The 20,832-nt window shown below is 45.7% G+C and overlaps 2 protein-coding genes across 2 annotated transcripts; both read right to left on the bottom strand.

Annotated features, from left to right (window-relative positions):
* Nucleotides 1–4,029: 4,029 nt before the first annotated feature.
* Nucleotides 4,030–9,823, bottom strand: LOC128421488 (16 kDa beta-galactoside-binding lectin-like). The gene is made up of 4 exons (XM_053404374.1): nucleotides 9,748–9,823; nucleotides 8,218–8,297; nucleotides 5,468–5,639; nucleotides 4,030–4,194 (listed from the first exon to the last, which is right to left on the bottom strand). The coding sequence occupies exons 1-4, from the start codon at nucleotides 9,754–9,756 to the stop codon at nucleotides 4,030–4,032; spliced, it is 426 nt and encodes a 141-aa protein (XP_053260349.1). The 5' UTR covers nucleotides 9,757–9,823.
* Nucleotides 9,824–13,157: 3,334 nt separating this feature from the next.
* On the bottom strand, nucleotides 13,158–20,437 carry LOC128421482 (16 kDa beta-galactoside-binding lectin-like). Its single transcript, XM_053404368.1, has 5 exons — nucleotides 20,352–20,437; nucleotides 17,703–17,756; nucleotides 17,538–17,617; nucleotides 15,498–15,669; nucleotides 13,158–13,346 (listed from the first exon to the last, which is right to left on the bottom strand). The coding sequence occupies exons 1-5, from the start codon at nucleotides 20,358–20,360 to the stop codon at nucleotides 13,191–13,193; spliced, it is 471 nt and encodes a 156-aa protein (XP_053260343.1). The 5' UTR covers nucleotides 20,361–20,437; the 3' UTR covers nucleotides 13,158–13,190.
* Nucleotides 20,438–20,832: the final 395 nt, after the last annotated feature.

The raw sequence follows: 20,832 nt of genomic DNA, 5'->3' as shown, positions 1-20,832 counted from the left end.
CTCCAGCCCAAAGCTCAACTCTATCTGCAAGGCACTGAAAAGGGCATGTAAGTAAACCCCCAATATCTAAAATAAGTTTAAAAATAATAACTGGAGGTGCCTATGCCCAAATTTGCCCCAAATGAGGGCAAATTGTAAGCAAGCACAATTCATTACATTGCACAACATCATTGCTGATCACAAGACACATCTGTTAAGGCACAGGTCTGAGCTTCCAGATTTCCATCTTCGCGGAACTTGAGTCAACATGCTGTTGCCTTCTTATCTTAAACCGGCAGGCTTTTCGATAATTGAATTAATAAACATCCCTTTAATGATGCCTCCAGAGACTCTGAAAAAATGGCAAAAATGGCAAAGTGATCTTTTAACGGTCCAGGAAAAGCAAGCATATCTGGGCAGAGTCAAAGAAGCAGTTGTTTGTGGAATAAAAGACCTTGCAGCAACAAAGCACCTTCAGAGAAGGAACAGATTGTTTCCCAGGAAGAGTTCTGCCCTGCCTTTGCTGGAATCTTTTGGCAATCTTTGGAACATTATCACCCCCTTGGGAATTCAACACACAGAGGAATGCACCTGCAAGCTTACGTCCACTTTCTCTTCTTCTATTTAACCCATGGGTAGGTAAACTAAGGCCTGGGGGACGGATCAATCCCATTTGCCTTCCAAATTTAGCCCACGGACAGTCCGGGAATCAGCGTGTTTTTACATGAGTAGAATGTGTGCTTTTATTTAAAATGCATCCCTGGGTTATTTCCCACCCGGAAACCTGTGTCCCCACTGTGGAAGGACATGTGGATCCAATACTGGCCTCCACAGTCACTTACGGACTCACTGTTAAGACCGTGTTCATGGAAGACAATCTTACTCAGCTACGAGGGATTGCCAAAGAAGACGATGACAGCAACATTCCCTGGAGGCTGAAACTGCCACCTCCTTGGCAGACCCCTCCATGCCACGTCTACAGCAACCTCTTGGCAAATAGGAGGCACTGCATGTCCCTTCTCACCCTTGTTCCCTGCTATGTACTAACCTTGGATCCTAGAACAATAGGCAAGTAGGATCGTAGAATGCAACAACTGACTGGCCTGCAGGAAAAGACCAATCAGGCTCCAGGAGGGAAGCAGAATCAGCCAATCAGATGGGACTCATGGTGTAAATAATGTATATAAAGACCTGAGGTTTGGGGGGGGGGAATTAAAACACTGTTTTACAAGCTGCAATAAAGAGCATGAAATCACTACAGGACTCCGAGTATATTTCACTGGCGACGAAGGTGGGATCCATGTAATCATCATTCCCCCCCTCCTTGATCTTGATGTAGATCTTCACTCACCCCGCTTCTCCCTGACAGGGCAGGGGGACACCCTTTTATAATTCCCCTCAGGTGCCAAAATGTCTCGGGACAGCTCTGCCTGTCTCTTATTCCACATTGCTGATGATGGCTCTTCTCCACCATGTGTAACATTACTTTATTTGCCCCATTCTCTGTCCTGCACTCACTTCTAAAGCCCAGCCTGTCAGCTCACTGTTCCGAAGGATGTTTCTTAGCATTTTCATCTCACAGTGGATCTGGCAGCCTCCACTTCACAGAAGATCTGCCTCTAAACACATTTAGCAACATTTGTTCGAGCAGAGACTTGTACCCTAGATGCATATAGTGAGCTCAGTCAGGAGAGCATGAGACTCTCAGTCAAGCCCCACATTGGGAAAAAGATCCCCGCATTGTGGGGGATTGGACTTGACACTCAGGATTCCTTCCAACAATTCTACAATGTTATGTTTTTTATAATAATACTAATAAATTTTTAGTCATACCCCACCCTTCCCAGTTCAAAAACTGGGCTCAGGCGGCTAACAACAAATTTAAAACACTTAATTATAAAAGCAGCATAAAATACAGCATAAAAACATGAATGACAATAAAATTCAAAAATAAAAAACCAATTTAGGGGAAATAAGCATTAGATAATCCCCAGGGCACGAGACGCGGGTGGCGCTGTGGGTTAAACCACAGAGCCTAGGACTTGCCTATCAGAAGGTCGGCGGTTCGAATCCCAGCGACGGGGTGAGCTCCCATTGCTCGGTCCCTGCTCCTGCCAACCTAGTAGTTCTGGTTCTCCAGAAGCAGCTTAGTTATGCTGGCCACATGACCCGGAAGCTGTACGCCGGCTCCCTCGGCCAATAAAGCGAGATGAGCGCCGCAATCCCAGAGTCGGCCACGAATGGACCTAATGGTCAGGGGTCCCTTTACATTTACGTTTAATCCCCAAGGCTAGCTGGCTGAATTGGTCCTACTTGGGCCAGCGAGGAGGCCAGGGGAGAATTAGCTGTGGGGTCTCAGAGCAGGTGATCTTCATAAAAGGGGAGGGGGAGGGAAGAGAAGAGAAGGGAAGGGAAATAAAAGATCAGGCTAAGTTCAAATTAAAGGCCAGGTGGAATAGCTCTGTCTTACAGGCCCGACGGAAGGAGGTTAAATCCTGAAGGGCCCTAGTTTCATGGGACAGAGCATTCCACCAGGTAGGAGCCATCACTGAAAAGGCCCTGGACCTGGTGGAGGATAGTCTGACTTCCTTAGGGCCCAGGACCTCTAAACTATGGTTATTCATGGACCTTAAGGTCCTCTGTGGGGCATACCAGGAGAGGCGGTCCCGTAGATACGAGGGCTGGAAGCTGCCCAGAGTGGCTGGGGCAACCCAGTCAGGTGGGCGGGGTATATTATTATTGGTAAGCCTTCAAATGAACTCCTCCCCACTACTTTATTTTTACTTAAAAACTCCCCAGGGAGGTGGTGCTGACGAGAGGGTTGTTTAGCTTTCCCACATCGAAATATAAAAAGCAAGTCCTTTAATAAGACCTGCAACTTGCTTCAGCCAATAGGTGGCACACTCAGCATTAGTTATTAGCAGTTATGTTTCGGAAAACAAGAACACACCTTGTAAACTGCATTTTAGGGGAGCGAAAGGGAACTAATAGTAGCCTTCTTTGACTCTAGAGAAAAGAGAAAGCAGCAGCAGCGTCTTGGCCTCGCTTCTCTTAAAAACATAGCAATGCATTTGTAAAACCAAACTGAATTATATTTAAGATACCCTCCCATTTATACTGAACTGCCACAATTCAAGCAGAAAGTCACAGAAGAACATCTAAGTTTGCATTTGTGCCATCACATGCAAGCCTTAGCTAACTGAAGAGGACAACAAAAATCCCAAAAAACTGCGGCTGAATCCCGTTTTGTATGTTTGATGCAGTTTTGCACAGTAAACACACCACCCCTCCCACTTCAGATGAGGACAACCTTTGATGCTGCTTCGTACAGAGGGGGGCCCCCTATCAAGATGGCCCCCAAGAGAGAGAAATGTTTGAGGTCAATGACTCAGGAAACCCCGGCAGAGGGGATCACGGCTTCCTCTTTGCTGTCAACCAAAAGCAGAAGAGCATAATCCAAAAGATGTTATAAAATGCAGGTGGGGACCCTCAGGGCAGGGAGCCAAATGTGGCCCCCAGGACCTTCTTATCTGGCCCTTGGAAGTATGCCCAGGCTACAACCCTCACCAACCCATTAGATGTCAAGGAAATAAGCAACTATCTTACTTTTAAAAGACAACTGAAGGCAACCCTGTTTAGGGAATTTTTTATTGTTTAATGCTGTATTGTGTTTTTAATATTCGGTTGGAAGCCGCCCAGAGTGGCTGGGGAAACCCAGCCAGATGGGCGGGGAATAAATAATAATAATAATAAATTTATTATTACTCTGTATTCCATGAGTTTCGCCTGCCTTCAATGTGTTCTTGAAATCTGACCATTTCTCTTGGTGGCCTGGATGGAGGACCAGAAAAGGCTGGGTGAGTGTGCAAAGAACCTGAAAGGTGAAATTCCCATGTGTTGGGCCTCTGACCCAATCAACTGTTCCCACATGGCAGCCCTCTGGAGGTTGTCTAGGACAGAATGAGGCCCTCAAGCTGAAAAACGGTTCACCATTCCCGTTCTAAAATCAAAACATGTGATGCAGCCTTTCTTTGAATAACACAATTGAATTTATTCATCCACAGGACGAGGGGGGACAAGTTTGAGGACTCTGAGATTAATGTCTCCTTGCACTGCTATGTAGCTGATGACATCCAGGCCCACACGGTTGGGGAAGGTATATTCGTGGCCCTCTGCCAAGACTTTTATCTCTGAAGAAAGAAAGGTGAAGGAGATCTGAAAGAAGCAGAAGGAGGAACACTTTTTACAAAGCCTGATGGTGTTTGAAAACTTCTAGCAGAACAGCAGTCATTCTGGAGACATGGCGAGTTGACCATTCAGTGTCCAGGTCTTGTGCAAGACCATCATGAGTTGCTTCGACCCCAGGGCTCTTCATGGTGGCCGGGTTTCTGCCCTTCCAAAGCCCAAGAGCCAGACTTGTCTTAACTCTACATGTTAATACATTAAAAGACTGTAAAGCCATACCTTGGATTTGAAACGCCTGGGCTCCCAAACAAATCGGTTCCCAAACGATCGAAACCTGGGAGTGAGTGTTCCGGTTTCTGAACAATTTTTGGAAGCCGAACGTCTGGCACAGTTTCCAATTGACTGCAGGATGCCCCTGCAGCCAATCAGAAGCTGCATCTTGGTTTTTGAATGGTTCTGGTTTAGACCACAGCGCCACCTGCATCCCTCTAGCTAGATTAGGGGACCATAATAGCCAAAGTATTGTTAGGGCAGCTGGCAGGATGGCCTAGGAGGGTTGGTTGACTTGGTGTGAACTTGTGAGTTTAGCAGAGTCTACACCAACCTCAGGGACGCAGGTGGCGCTGTGGGTTAAACCACAGAGCCCAGGACTTGCCGATCAGAAGGCCGCAGTTCGAATCCCCGCAATGGGGTGAGCTCCCGTTGCTCAGTCCCTGCTCCTGCCAACCTAGAAGTTCGAAAGCACGTCAAAGGGCAAGTAGATAAATAGGTACTGCTCCAGTGGCAAGGTAAACGGTGTTTCCATGTGCTGCTCTGGTTCGCCAGAAGCGGCTTAGTCATGCTGGCCACACGACCCAGAAGCTGTACTCCGGCTCCCTCGGCCAATAAAGCGAGATAAGCGCCGCAACCCCAGAGTCGGCCATGACTGGACCTAATGGACAGGGGTCCCTTTACCTTTACATCAACCTCATCTTCTGGATGACAAGTCCCATCAGCCTGAGACAACACACCTGGAAGGCACCAGCTTGGTTAAAAAACCGCTTGGAAGGTGAGATCTTAAAAGAAGTCACACAGTGGGGTTCCAGTTGTCCTGTACATAGGCACTCCAAGTGCTGTTGGACTGCTGGCCCTATCTTGCCTGACCACTGGGCAAGCTGGCTGGGGCTGATGGGAGTTTGGAGCGCAATGTCACCTGGAGGACCACAGGTTCACCACCCCCCGGCGGACCTCCACCATAATGGAACCAGGACTTGCAGAGAAACCATCCACCCACCCACCCACCCCACTTCTGCCAAGTCCTCACCTTGACTTTGCCGCCTTGCTCAAAAGGGAAGAAGTTTAGTCTCTCCTCTTTTCCCCACTTTCCGAGCTTCTTGAAGTTGCAGACAATGACGTTTACATCGGTCCGGTAGTTAAAGCGGGGGTTGAAGTGAAGGACGACGTTTTCACAGTCTTGGCCCAGATTCACAACAAAGCTTGCGAGGATAACAGATACAAAGCAAGGATACAGAGTGAAACCAGCAGAGCAACTAATACAGGCCCCCAGTACCAGGTATTGACATATGGGCTATGCAGCTAGGACGTCTTCAGCCCAAAGCTTTAGGTTTCGTGAGAACTCTTAACTATAAACCAAAGAATCACAGCAAGAAAAAATGATGGACTATGCAGAACTGGCAAAACTGACATACAAGTTATGGGACAAGGATAACTGGGACTTTAAAGATGAATGGGAACCCTTTACAAAGTATTTGAAGACGCAACAAAGCGAACTGGACTCCTTGGCTGGTTTTGAATAAACATTCACAAACTTATTGATAATAATCAGCTAAATAGTTTGAGGATCTATACAACTTTGTAACATGCAGAAAACAGCAGTCTCAGAGAAACCAAAGACTGGAACTGAGGGAAGTCGGGGGATGGGGTGGGGATGAGGGGGTTTTGTGTGGGAGGGAAGAAGGGAGGAAAAATGAGGGGGAAACAAGAATGATATGTTTTTGGATAATATGTCTTGTTATAATTTTGAATTAAAAAAAAAAAAGAAGCCCCATTAGCTAAAGTGGTGCTTCAGGTTAAGAACAGTTTCAGGTTAAGAACGGACCTCTGGAACGAATTAAGTACTTAACCCGAGGTACCACTGTAATGAAGTCTTTGTCTGCCTGGAGCTGAATGTATATCCTGGGTAGGCAAACGTAAGATCCGGCCCACTCACCTTCTAAATCCGGCCCGCGGACAGTCCGGGAATCAGCGTGTTTTTACATGAGTAGAATGTGTCCTTTTATTTAAAATGCATCTCTGGGTTATTTGTGGGACATAGGAATTCGTTCATTCCCCCCCCCTCAAAATATAGTCCGGCCCCCCACAAGGTCTGAGGGACAGTGGGCCGGCCCCCTGCTGACCCCTGGTGTATATTGATGGGGTGGCTAGATAGAGCTCACTCCCTGCTTGTTGTGCCTTCCTTCGGCATAGCTCTTAAGTTACTTAACTCATGCCAACCCCACAACCCCACATTCACCCTTACATAGCTTCTTATAGAATTGTAGAGTTGGGACCCAAAGGATCATCTAGTCCAACCCCCTGCAATGCAGGACTTACAACAACCTTGCAATGTTGGCTGGCATTCTTATCCCTCCACTGCAGATGAGGGCTAACAACTTGCAGAAAGTTGTGTCCAGGGCAGCTGTCTACCAGCTCCATCTGGTACACAGGCTGAGACCCTACCTGCCCGCTGACTGACTCATCAGAGTGTGCATGCTCTGGTCATCTCCCGCTTGGACTACCACAATGCACTCTATGTGGGGCTACCTTTGAAGGTGACCCGGAAACTACAACTAATCCAGAATGCGGCAGCTAGACTGGTGACTGGGAGCGGCTGCCAAGACCACATAACACCGGTGTTATACACTGGCTCCCAGTATGTTTCCGAGCACAATTCAAAGTGTTGGTGCTGACCTTTAAACCCCTAAATGGCCTCGGTCATGTATACCTGAAGGAGCGTTTCCATCTCTATCGTTCAGCCCGGACACTGAGATCCAGCGCCAAGGGCCTTCTGGCAGTTCCCTCACTGCGAGAAGTGAGGTTACAGGGAACCAGGCAGAGGGCCTTCTCGGTGGTGGCACCCGCCCTGTGAAACGCCCTCCCACCAGATGTCAAAGAGAACAACAACTACCAGACTTTTAGAAGACATCTGAAGGCAGCCCTGTTTAGGGAAGCTTTTAATGTTTGATGCATTACTGTATTTTAATATTTTGTTGGAAGCGCCCAGAGTGGCTGGGGAAGCCCAACCAGATGGGCAGGGTATAAATAATAAATAATTAATTATTATTATTATTATTATTATTATTATTATTATTATTATTAAAGGGACCGAGCAGGGTAAGCAGAACCTAGAGAAAAAATGGTCAAGGGGGCTATGTGTTCCCCACCTGCACATGTTTTAAAGGATTGGCAGATCAGCCGTCCCAACTGTATTTTGTTGGTTAAAGAGCATCTTTCCGCAACCTGGTGCCCTTCAGATGTTTGGGACAAGCCCTAGCCAGCATACCCAGCAGTCAGGGGTGATGGAATTTCAGTTCTGGAGGGCACCAGGTTGGGGAAGCCTGATCTAAAGGGTGGGAATTAATCCAATGAGTTGAGATTGCAAGGAGGAGGATTTCATGTGCACACTAGAACAGCAGGGAGGGGGATTAACCTTTTCCAGGTCAGCGCAACATGCCAGAGGCAAACGTTGGTTGCAATTTTTACCTTTGTACAGTGAGATAATTTCTATGCAGATTGTCACACCTCTCTGCATCTGAGCAAGAGGCATATTGGAGTTCAAGGACACATTCCAGCCAGGCCAGAATACTTAGGAAGGGTGTGGAGCAGGGCCAGGGAAATATGCAGTCCGAGACAGTTCTGAGGGCCAGAGACAGAGAGAGATGGAGGGCCGCATTCTGCCCCAAGGCTGAGGTTCCTCACCACTGCAGTCCTGATAGCAAGAGCCGACTGCCAGTGGAACAGGCTGCCTCGTCTTGGTGTGTCCTGGGAACACTCTTCCCCGCCTTCTCATCTTACCTTTTGGCATCTTCCCAGCACCTCCCATTCACTAGAATCGTGTCTCCATGTAGAAGTTGAAGGTGGGTAGCAATCAGCTTCTACGGCAGGGGAAACCAGACAGATTTTCAACCATAGCGATAGCATGGTGAGATTTAGGAGAGACAGAGGAAAGGAGAGGGGAAATTAGTGCTGTTACAATCTTTGGCCAGGAAACAAATTGAGCCCATGAGTCATGGGTGGAGAAGACTTTCTAATTTCTACAAGACAGGACCAAAGGATGCAGCCAGCAACAAATAAATAGACAAGAGCATAGGTAATACAGTGGTACCTCAGGTTACATATGCTTCAGGTTACAGACTCAGTTAACCCAGAAATAGTGCTTCAGGTTAAGAACTTTGCTTCAGGATAAGAACAGAAATCGGGCTCCAGCAGTGCGGCAGCAGCGGGAGGCCCCATTAGCTAAAGTGATGCTTCAGGTTAAGAACAGTTTCAGGTTAAGTACGGACCTCCGGAACGAATTAAGTACTTAACCAGAGGTACCACTGTATCTCATTTGTCATAGGAGGGGCAGAGCAGGGTAAACTACACTAAAGTTTCCTACAATCAGGCAGTATATAAATTTTATGAAATAATAAAAAATGACTTCACTCACTGGTTAAAAACACTGCAAGGCAGCAGGAGCCAGGCTAACATTACCTCACAGAAATTGATTAGAAGGGTACCTGCACCTTTTGCTCTATAACTTTCCTTCTAGTGGGCTAGAGATTTCAATTTTCAAAAATAGAAGCTCAGAGTCTGGGACCCTCACAGGCAAACCTGCCTTGGGGAGCATGAAAAGCTACATTTGCACACCTCCATCCCCTAAAATCACATTATACTTGCTTCTCCCACAGGTAAACTTTTGTTTGTAAGTTCAGTGGGACCCATCTTTTCATTTATGCTGGAAATCACCATGCATTTTGATAATACGGTCTCGTCATTATCAGAGGAGAGAAAAAGATTCCATTGAGCACATGGCTTGAGAATATGGACAGATTAGCTACATATGAACGAATTGCATGTCGACGCAAATTAAGAATGGATAAATATGAAGAAATCTGGAATGAATATTTAAGTGACAAGGCGGATAGTGGGGGGAAGAGAGAGAGGTGGGAAAATATTGTTTAAAAGGTCATAGGTCATAGGTATATTGGTGTATTTAAATCTGAATTGTCAAATTGTGTTATTATGGTTTTTGTTGTAGTGTCTTTTGTGGTTGTTGTTTGCATCAAAAAAACACACGATTAAATAAATTTTAAAAAACAAACAAGCAAAAACAGAGGAGAGTCCCACTGACAAAACACAAAAAAAGAATTTAGTAAGAAACCAGAAACAAGAAGACAGGGAAGGCTAGAAGTGCCACACATAGATTGTTTCCTAGCTGATAACTGTTAACTCATTCCCAAGCTGATAAATTTCCAGCGCTGTTCAGTGCATGTTGCTTGTATTACCACCTCAATACCAACAGTCTCCTAGTCTTACAGCAGCAACAGAGAACCCCGGACTTACCGTCTCCATGATACAATCTCGCTAGGGTCCAGGAAGTAAGCAATACTTTCTTCTCTCTGAGATTCAATAAATCAAGCCACTTCCAGCTGCTTTTTAAAAGGTTTCAGCAAAGACTCCCCAGCTGCCCTTAAATATCTGGGGAAATTGCATCACGTGACAAAAAGGTTATCCTATGAGTGAAGACCTGCAGAAATGCAAGGAGGAAAAATCAGTCGATGGGGTGGGAAGCTAGCGGCTTTCAAATGAATAGAAACACTAATCGTAAACTCAAACAGCTGATGCTACTTCTTAATGTGCAATTGATCTCAGCAGCCTCCTGGCTTGGGCTCCTTGAAATATTTGGTCATTGCTTCTTTGATTTGATTTGGATTTTGGAAAGCAGCACAAGCAGCAAAATCTGGCCAGCCAGTTAAATTAGATTTAGATGTAAATGGCTTTTATGGGCCTGCAGCAAAGTGCTCCTGATTGGTGGTGCTGGAAGCTGGTTCTCTGCTGTAAACTTTTAATTTCAGCAGGCATTTCTGGGATACAGCAGAAAGAAGCAGGAAAGCTTAAAGAGAAAGCAAAGCACAAAATGTAGAAGGGCCACTTAGCTTTCTGTTCTTAGGTTCAATAACCATCTGGTGGCTGATATTCTCCTGGCGCAGTGGACATTGCAGTCTGTTGCTTATTCCTACAAACTTTATGGGCCTGCAAAAGCACTATTTTAAACACTGGGAGCTGTCTTACCTAATTGCTCTGATGAAAAAAGGGACATCCTCTTCTCCCTCAGGAAACCCAGCCAGATGGGCAGGGTATAAATAAATATTTATTATTATTTTTATTATTACTCCTGCATTTGATCTCGCCAGACACATAGATTGAATACACACATCTACAGTGGTCACCTTGAGCCAACTGCAAGCACTCCAGGGAACCTACCTCGCAGAATTGTTGTAAAGAATAAATGAAAGGGAAGGGATCATATACGACAGCTTCTGCAGATAAATGGAATGAAATCAAATTTTAGCTGAAAGCTGCCTCGAGTCGCAGTCAGGGAGAGAGGTGGAACATAGTAATAGTAATAATAAAAATGATGGAAACTGTGAGAATGCTCAGGAACATACCAAAGAGTAAATCCTATTGAACTCAGTCGGAATTAGCTCCAAGTAAAAATGCTTAGGCTTACAGTATAAAGCTACCCAGTCTTTACCCAGTTACCTGGGAGTAAGCTCCATTGATTACAGTGGGACTTACTTCTGAGTAGACAGTGCACGGCTCCATTTGCAGTGCCGGATTTACATATAAGCTAAATAAGCTATAACCTAGGGCCCCACTCTTTTGGGGGCCCAAAATTTTTTTTAAGGAAAAAGAAACTGGATGTACATTTCCAAAATAGAAGATAAAAAACAAATAAAATAAAACCTACATACAGCAACAGTGTTTTGTGTTGTGTAGGCTCCTGTGATGTAAGTAATGGGCCCCACCTGCTAGTCTGCTCCCTAAAATATCACGGGTTTGCTCATTTCTATATATAGGGTGCCTACATTCTGCATGTGCAAATGGCTTTAGATACCTGTTAGGTCCATAAATTACCATATAGCATATATTCAATACAAAAAACAGTGACAATTTGTTGTTGACAAAGGACAGCTGGACATTTTGTTTGTTTGTTTGTACCCCAGCCACTCTGGGCAGCTTCCAACAAAAATTAAAAATACATCAAAATGTCACATATTAAAAGCTTCCCTGAACAGGGCTACCTTCAGATGTTTTCTAAATGTCAGGTGGTTGTTTATCTCTTTGACGTCTGATGGGAGGGCATTCCACAGGATGGGTGCCACTACCGGGAAGGCCCTGTGCCTGGTTCCCTGTAGCTTTGCTTCTTGCAATGAGGTAAGTGCCAGAAGGCCCTCGGCGCTGGACCTCAGTGTCTGGGCAGAACAATGGGGGGTGGAGACGCTCCTTCAGGTATACAGGACCGAGGCCATTTAGGGCTTTAAAGGTCAGAACCAACACTTTGAATTGTGCTCGGAAACATACTGGGAGCCAATGCAGATCTCTCAGGACCAGTGTTATATGATCTCGGCGGCTGCTTCCAATCACCAGCCTAGCTGCTGCATTCTGGATTAGTTGTAGTTTAGGCCAGTGTTTCCCAACCTTGGGTCTCCAGCTGTTTTTGGACTACAGTTCCCATCATCCCTGACCACTGGTCTTGCTAGCTAGGGATGATGGGAGTTGTAGTCCAAAAACAGCTGGAGACCCAAGGTTGGGAAACACTGATTTAGGCTATGTTGGTAGCCCCACGTAGAGCACATTGCAGTAGTCCAAGCGAGAGATACCTAGAGCATGCACCACTCTGGCGAGACAGTCTGCGGGCAGGTAGGGTCTCAGCCTGCGTAGCAGATGGAGCTGGTAGACAGCTGCCCCATATAAAGGGCCCCATTACCTTCAGTAGTTTAGAGCCTCATCAAACCTAAATCTGGCCCTGACTGACTGGCAGAGCCTGTCCAAGGTTTCGGATGAGGGACATTCCTAGTCTTACCCGGAGAATTGAGCCAGGAACCTTGTGCATGTAGAGCAGGCATTCCACGTCTAAGCTGCAGCCTGACCCCAGTCACTCTGATGTAGGGTCTACTGCTGCAAAGTGCTCTGCCTGTGTGTGCACCAAAGCCATAAAGGAAAAACTTCCGTTTGTTCCTCAACCTATATTGGGCCCCGACCCCAACTCACCAGTGGAATGTGGCCCTCAAAGGCTTTTTTCCTCTCCAAACCACCCCCCATCCCAAAGATCTTTAATTTTTTATGGCTCTCCATTAAGGTTATTCATATGAATGTTTTGATCTCTGAAGCCATATAATCAGGATAAATGAAGGTAGATTCAGAGAGGTAACAGACCAAAGAGAAAGGGAGCCGTTTGAAAGGCAAACTAGAGTGATTTTTGGGGGGTGTGAGACTGAGGAAGGAGGAAGCGCTGGGAGAATTAAATTCTCTGTAAGCAGATTGAAAATTAAGAAACAAGTGTAGGAGATTCTATATATCACTCTATCGTCTCTTTGTGTTTTATTATACTAATTTATTTTTCTCTTTTCTTTCTTTCCTCTTTTGCTCCTTTATCCTTAATTTTCCGTTTATTTGTTTTTTTACACTAGTTGGGTTCTTATTGTATCATATGTTGAAAACGCTTAATAACATTTTAAATGTTTGGCATTTTATTATGTTTTTATATGTGCTGGAAGCCACCCAGAGGGGCTTTGGAAACCCAGTCAGATGGGCAGGGCAAATAATAATAATAATAATAATAATAATAATAATAATAATAATAATAATGGAATGCAGCAGCTCCTGGCCTGAAAATTGCCCCCTTCCTCCCTCTTACAAAATAAAACCATGTGAAATGACATGTTTTGAAGAGCACAAGCTGTGTTTATTCAGACATGTAACAAGACAACAGTGACTTGGGACTAGGATAATTTGAGAAATCTGAGGGCTTTGATCCTGACGTCTCCTTCCACTGCGACGTACTTGATGGTCTCCAGGCCCAGCCGGTTAGGGAAGAAGATGTCATGACCATCTGCCAGCTGCACCTTGATCTCATAAGTGTAAAGAATGAAGGAAAGCTACAAGAAATAAAAGGAATAATCATGACCAGCGGGGGACACCACACACTTTAAAAACAAAACACATGTTCCGGGCAGCATTTGAAAGCTTTTAAAGGAATGGTTCCTGCAAGAGCACCCCAGGCTGTTCTGACCCCAAGTGTGGCAGTCTAGGACGCATCAGAATTGCTACTCTTATCTACAGAGAGTTAAATAAATGCTATTAATCCAGGTTAACTTGTTGGTGTGGGTTTATTTTCTGCTAGTGACGCATTGCTTGCACCAGAAGCTTGTTGTTGTTGTTTAGTCGTTTAGTTGTGTCCGATTCTTTGTGACCCCATGGACCAGAGCACACCAGGCACTCTTGTCTTCCACTGCCTCCCACAGTTTAGTCAAAACTCATGCTGGTAGCTTCGAGAACACTGTCCAACCATCTCGTCCTCTGTCGTCCCCTTCTCCTTGTGCCCTCCAGCTTTCCCAACATCAGGGTCTTTTCCAGGGAGTCTTCTCTTCTCATGAGGTGGCCAAAGTCTTGGAGCCTCAGCTTCAGGATCTGTCCTTCCAGTGAGCACTCAGGGCTGATTTCCTTCAGAATGGATAGGTTGGATCTTCTTGCAGTCCATGGGACTCTCAAAAGTCTCCTCCAGCACCATAGTTCAAAAGCATCAATTCTTTGGCGATCAGCCTTCTTTATGGTCCAGCTGTCACTACATCACTACTGGGGAAACCATAACTTTAACTATAAGGGCCTTTGTTGGTAAGGTGATATCTAAAGCTACGCATTAGATATTAGGGACCCAAATTCTGAGAAAGTCCCTCCCAACAGAGATTATTAGACAGGCCCACTTACAAGCTAGATTTCCATGGGCAACGATGAGTTGGTTTTTAACACACAGTTTAATAAACCCACACAAGTACTTCTCACACATGTCAGACCCCCAACTGTAGTTCTGCACACATAAACTGAACCCTGCTATGTTACAAGGAAGTCTCCCCCCGTTCACAGGGGAACCTGGAGTTCACCAGATGTTGCTGGACTATTGGTCCCATTGTGTCTGACTACCGGTCATGTTAGCTGGGGCTGATGGGAGTTGGGAGTGCAATTTCAACTGGAGGGTTGCAGGTTCAGCACCCCCAAAATACTCCCTCCACAAAGACCACCCCCCACAGAAGCCACACACCTGCCTGCTCCATTCACAGACACCCTTTGATATCATTGATCTAGTCCAGTTTCGGGAGCCACAATTTAAGAAGGATGTTGACAAGCTGGAATGTGTGTAGAGAGGGGCAACCAAGATGGAAACCAAGCCTTATGAGGAATGGTTGAAGGAGCTGGGTATGTTTAGCATGGGAAAGAGGAGACTGAGAGGAAAGTTGTTGTTGTTGTTGTTGTTTAGTCGTGTCCGACTCTTCGTGACCCCATGGACCAGAGCACGCCAAGCACTCCTGTCTTCCACTGCCTCCCGCAGTTTGGTCAAACTCATGTTAGTAGCTTCGAGAACACTGTCCAACCATCTCGTCCTCTGTCATCCCCTTCTCCTTGTGCCCTCCATCTTTCCCAACATCAGGGTCTTTTCCAGGGAGTCTTCTCATGAGGTGGCCAAAGTATTGGAGCCCCAGCTTCAGGATCTGTCCTTCTAGTGAGCACTCAGGGCTGATTTCCTTAAGAATGGATCGGTTTGATCTTCTTGCAGTCCATGGGACTCTCAAGAGTCTCACTGCCTTGTCGTGGCGAAGGGGCTTGAATAGCTCAAAGGAGCTATGAGCTATGCCGTGCAGTGCCACCCAAGATGGACAGGTCATAGTGGAGAGTTTTGACCAAACGTGATCCACCTGGAGCAGGAACCGGCAAGCCACTCCAGTATCCCTGCCACGAAAACTCCATGGACAAAGTCAACAGGAGATAGCATAGTAATCTTCAAATATCAAAATGGCTGCTGTGTAGAGGATGGAGCAAGCTTGTGTTCTCCTGCTCTGGAGGCTAAGAGCTGTTCAGCAGTGTAACAGATGCCCTCAGGAGGTTGTGGACTCTCCTTCCTTGGAGGTTCTTATGCAGAGGTTAGGTGGCCATCTGCCGTGGCTGCTTTGGCTGAGATTCCTGAATTGTTGGACTAGATAACCCTAGGGTCCCTTCCAATTCTAAGATTCTATGATATACAGCTAAGTGCTCACCTTAAATTTGCCACCTTTCTCAAAAGGGAAGTCTGTTATCCTCTCTTCTTTCCCCCACACCCCATGTTTTTTGGACATGCAGATAATGGTGCTCGTGTCATTCTGGTTGTCAAAGCGCGGGTTGAAGCGAAGGACAAGATTTTCACAGTCTTCGCCCAGATTCACGGAAAACCTTTAAGAGGATGACCAATGCGGGGGGGGGGACATGAACTCAGGATGAAAGGGTTACTGGTGACCTCATTGCAGGGGTTGGACTAGATGACTCTAAGGCCCCTTCCAACTCTACAATTCGAACTTGGGACTGAAGGGCCACATTCACATCATAGATTTAGAAACAGCAAGAGTTTAACAAATTGCCTCGGGGGGGGGCATGTGCATAGCTAACTTAACTAACAGTAGAAATGGCATAAAGGTTTTGACAGGTTTTTCTGAACACTTGGGGTCAAAAGAAAGTAATTTAAAACAATGGTTGTTGAGACATTTCATTCCAAATCTTCTAGACGGAGCCAGACAGAGGATGATGGCAGGTGTGGGTCCTTTCCCCCCACAACACAAATCCTGACTACACCCATGTTGGAAGATGGCCTCCGAAAGGGATCCACTGCTTTAAAAGTTAGTCAGTGCTCTGGGAATACTCTTAAAATGCAGCTAGTAATGATAATAGTAATAATAATAATAATTTATTATTATTTATATCCCGCCCATCTGGCTGGGTTTCCCCAGCCACTCTGGGCAGCTTCCAACAAAACACTAAAACACAATAACCTATTAAACATTAAAAGCTTCCCTAAACAGGGCTGCCTTCAGATGTCTTCTAAATGTTTGGTAGTTATTTTTCTCTTTGACATCTGCTGCGAGGGCGTTCCACAGGGCAGGTGCCACTACCGAGAAGGCCCTCTGCCTGGTTCCCTGTAATTTGGCTTCTCGCAATGAGGGAACCGCCAGAAGGCCCTCAGCGCCAGACCTCAGTGTCCAGGCAAAACGATGAAGGTGGAGACGCTCCTTCAGGTATACTGGACCGAGGCCGTTTAGGGCTTTAAAGGCCAGCACCAACACTTTGAATTCTGCTCGGAAACGTACTGGGAGTCAGTGTAGGTCTTTCAAGACCAGTGTTATATGGTCTCAGTGGCCGCTCCCAGTCACCAGTCTAGCTGCCGCATTCTAGATTAGTTGTAGTTTCTGAGTCACCTTCAAAGGTAGCCCCACATAGAGCGCATTGCAGTAGTCCAAGCAAGAGATAATAGAGCATGCACCACTCTAGCGAGTCAGTCCGCGGGCAGACAGGGTCTCAGCCTGCGTACCAGGTGGAGCTGATAAACAGCTGCCCTGGACAGAGAATTGACCTGCGCCTCCATGGACAGCTCAGCTGTGAGTCCAGAATGACTCCCAGGCTGCGCACCTGGTCCTTCAGGGGCACAGTTACCCCATTCAGGACCAGGGAGTCCTCCACACACGCCCGCCTCTTGTCCCCCCAAAACAGTACTTCTGTCTTGTCAGGATTCAACCTCAAGCTAGGTCATTCTGTTTCTGAATTTGGATCCAAGATAGTTCGTGGAAAAACACATCCAAACACAGGAATGACAGGATAAAGACACATGCTGTTGGTTCTTTATTCCTTACCCACCTTTCACCCTAAGGGCAGACGCAGATGAATAGATTAAATTATTCTATTCATAGAATATATAGAAATGGCAAGACTGACAAATAGAACAAGGGAACAGGGGCAGGGAGTATCCAAAGAAGACTGGAAATATTTTATAGATTATTTGGAAATGTATTGTAAACCTATCAAAAAGTTAACAGTAACAAAATAAATTCAGCAGTAAGAAATATTGAGATATAAAGTTGAGAAAGAATAAGATGTAGGGGGAAATGAGAATGTGCAAAACGAAGAATGGAAGGGGTGGAAGTGGAGTGGATATTAATTGTGGTTTGTTTTTCTTTTTTAAAAGTGAAGCGTTGTTATTGTTTCAAGTGTAAAAATGAAAACGGTAAATAAAAATTGGCGGGGAGGGAAATAAGAACACAAGAACAACATACTCTTTGGCACCTGGCAAGATCATCCCTTTCACTTGAATGGTGTCCCCTTGCTCAAGTTCAAATTCAGTGGCAGTCAATTTCTGCAGAAAGAGAAATCAGACACAAATTGAGCTGCGGCGGTGACACAGTGGGATTCAGCAGAGGAAGGGGAATTGGTGTTCTTACAGTCTTTGGGCTGGAGCAAGGCTCATCCCAAGCATCAAGGTTAGGACACAAAGCCTACAATACAGAAGAAAAGGAAGCAGCCGGCTATGAGTCCATAAACAAGAAGCACATGCATCATCATCATCATCATCATCATCATCATCATTGTTGTGTATTGAGTCAAAGGATTTTATATCTGTATTATTATTGTCTGTATTTGCATTAGGGTAAAGTAACTGCCTTTTGGTTCCAGAGGGTACAGCTACTATTGGTTCATTTAAGCTGCTGTATTTGGATCCTCTGTCTTATTGGTTTCCTCCAAAAGGCAGGACTGTGATTGCCTGATATTGTTCCCTCCAAAATGTATCCTTTCTAGCTAGTTCCCTGTCCCTATAAATGTAGCTCTCCCCTCCTCAGTTCTCAGTCTTGTTTGCTTTAATAAAGAAGTGTTACTACAGAACTGTCTCCAGCATATTATGTCAAGAGAGCTGAAATCACAAACCCCACGTCACAATAATAATAATAATAATAATTTATTATTTATACCCCGCCCATCTGGCTGAGTTTCCCCAGCCACTCTGGGCAGCTCCCAATCAAGTGTTTAAAACAGTACAGCGTTAAATATTTAAAACTTCCCTGAACAGGGCTGCCTTAAGATGTCTTCTGAATGTCAGGTAGTTGTTGATCTCTTTGACATCTGATGGAAGGGCGTTCCACAGGGCGGGCGCCACTACCAAGAAGGCCCTCTGCCTGGTTCCCTGTAACCTCACTTCTAGCAATGAGGGAACCACCAGAAGGCCCTTGGAGCTGGACCTCAGTGTCCGGGCTGAACGATGGGGGTGGAGACGCTCCTTCAGGGATACTGGACCGAGGCCGTTTAGGGCTTTAAAGGTCAGCACCAACACTTTGAATTGTGCTTGGAAAAGTACTCATCTCATTTGTTAGAGCAGGGGTAGGAAAGCTTTTCAGGAACTGACTTTTTTTTCTACTTTTTTTTCAGGAGTTATTAGCTGCTTAGGGTCAGAAGGCTGAACTCCACTGGACCTCCAGAGTTTTCCTCCTTCCGCCCCCCCCCCTTTATTCCTTGTTCATTTAAAAAAGATGGCGCTGGTCCCAAGAACTCCATCACTGGGCAATGTAAAACTACTGTGAATAAATAACACCACAGATCAATTGGACCAATTCACTCAAATATGCATTCTGCCAAACCCACATTTTCTGTGAAGTCCTTACTTCAAACCCATTCCCCTTTGAGCACACTGTTATAAGAATTTTAAGGTCTCTGATATAGAATGAATATTCATAAATGCACACATATCTAAATATATGAACCATGTGTCTGAAATAGAGCGATCCTGAAGCCATTTTGACTCTCCTCAAATATTCCTCTGCAGTAAGGGAGGCAAATGGGGAGAGCCTTCCCATTGTCTTTTTGCTTGCAAATCCTGTCTTAAGGCCGTATTTGTGTATTGAATAGGGCGAGCCTGTGACCTGGATTCAGGAACTAAAGCAGGCTTCCTCAACCTCTGCCCTCCAGATGTTTTGAGACTACAATTCCCATCATCCCTGCCCACTGGTCCTGCTAGCTAGGGATCATGGGAGTTGTAGGCCAAAAATATCTGGAGGGCCAAGGTTGAAGAAGCCTGAACTAAAGTATTTATCATCACAAAAGAATGGCCAGGCTGCCCAGGTAAAGCAATCAGTGACCATTATCAGGTATCCTGGCAGGCATGATTTCTGCTGTAGACCGCCTTCTATGCTGTAGACCATCTCCTTCTGTGATGTATGTAGGATGTTTTAGGCGTGTGGTCTTGGACTACAGGGTGGGCAATTTCAAAAGTCTATATAAGGGCTTGTGCACCATTGTTCAGGCTTCTCCTCCCTCCTGTGTGTAATGAGTGGGGACCCTGTTGTGACAGTCCCTTTAATAAAGACCAGGCTTACTAGCTGCTTTGCTTCTCAATATTCTCTTGTTGGCCTCTGTTATTTTCTCCTACCGATAGGGAACCCACTTAAGGACTCCATACGGTCTCCGGAATACCCCATAAGTGAAAGGGATTGGTTTTTCTTATAATACAAAACCACATTTATGCACCCACTTCCCATTAAATTACACTGTACAGTGGTACCTCAGGTTAAGTACTTAATTCGTTCCGGAGGTCCATTCTTAACCTGAAACTGTTCTTAACTTGAAGCACCACTTTAGCTAATGGGGCCGCCGCGCCGCCGGAGCACGATTTCTGTTCTCATCCTGAAGCAATGTTCTTAACCTGAAGCACAATTTCTGGGTTAGAGGAGGGTGTAACCTGAAGCGCATGTAACCGGAGGTACCACTGTTCTTGCCTTTCCCATGGGCAGATTTTTGGACTGTAAGCTGCTAGGGACAGAGACCAGTCTTTTTTTAAGCTCCAGAAAGCTTTGTGTGTATTGGTGGTATTGCATTAATAGCACACCCGCCCACCCCTGACAAAGCACCAACAATATTTAGCAAGGAACTAGACACAACAAGATACAGAAGTCATCTAGGAAACAACTAACTCTTCTCCTGCAAGAACAAGCTACTTATTAACACTTTCAGGTTTCTAGAACTGCTTAGTCCCAGCAGTTTATACTGCAGCCTCCCTGCAAACGGTCTCCTATGCTAAAAACCAGAGAGAGCCTGGAACTCACACAATCCATGGGACACTCTTGCAGGAGTCTGGCCGACAAGTAAACAACCTTTTCTTCTGCCTAATCTCAGCTCTGCAGTTTTAGCAGAACAAGCCCCAGCTGCTTTAAATAGCTGGGGAAACAGCATCACGTGACAAAAAGGGTCTGCTGTGAGTGGGTGGTCTGTTCAGATACCCAGAAATGCAAGGCAGAGAAAATCTGGGTTGATTGGCAAAAATCAGGTGAATGGGAGCACTGATGATATACTCAAACAGCTGGTGCTAGTTTGCTTTGCCAGCCCTCCCCAACCTTTTGCTTTCCAGATGTTTCAGACTACAGCTCCCATCACCTGTGCTAGATGGGCTGATGGGATCCGTTGTCCAAAATACCTGGAAAGCACAAGGTTGGCAAAGTCGGCTTTATGCAATTGATTATCAGCAGCTTCCTGGCTGGCACTCGTTGGAACATTTGTCCACTCTATTTTTTTACTTTGGTCTGGGTT

This window comes from Podarcis raffonei, chromosome 9 (assembly GCF_027172205.1).
Source record: "Podarcis raffonei isolate rPodRaf1 chromosome 9, rPodRaf1.pri, whole genome shotgun sequence".
NCBI lineage: Eukaryota > Metazoa > Chordata > Lepidosauria > Squamata > Lacertidae > Podarcis > Podarcis raffonei.
The sequence above is the reverse complement of the archived record's forward strand: the minus strand, read 5'-3'. Positions and strand labels throughout refer to the sequence as shown.

Excerpts from the sequence above, each read along its gene's own strand:
- LOC128421488 (XM_053404374.1), bottom strand. Across the intron at positions 5,640-8,217 it reads TGCTGGGAAGATGCCAAAAG|CTTTGTTGTGAATCTGGGCC; the intron begins GTAAGATGAGAA and ends TATCCTCGCAAG. Across the intron at positions 4,195-5,467 it reads AGCAAGGCGGCAAAGTCAAG|ATCTCCTTCACCTTTCTTTC; the intron begins GTGAGGACTTGG and ends TGCTTCTTTCAG.
- LOC128421482 (XM_053404368.1), bottom strand. Across the intron at positions 17,618-17,702 it reads CTTGCTCCAGCCCAAAGACT|AAATTGACTGCCACTGAATT; the intron begins GTAAGAACACCA and ends CTCTTTCTGCAG. Across the intron at positions 15,670-17,537 it reads ATCTTGCCAGGTGCCAAAGA|GTTTTCCGTGAATCTGGGCG; the intron begins GTATGTTGTTCT and ends ATCCTCTTAAAG.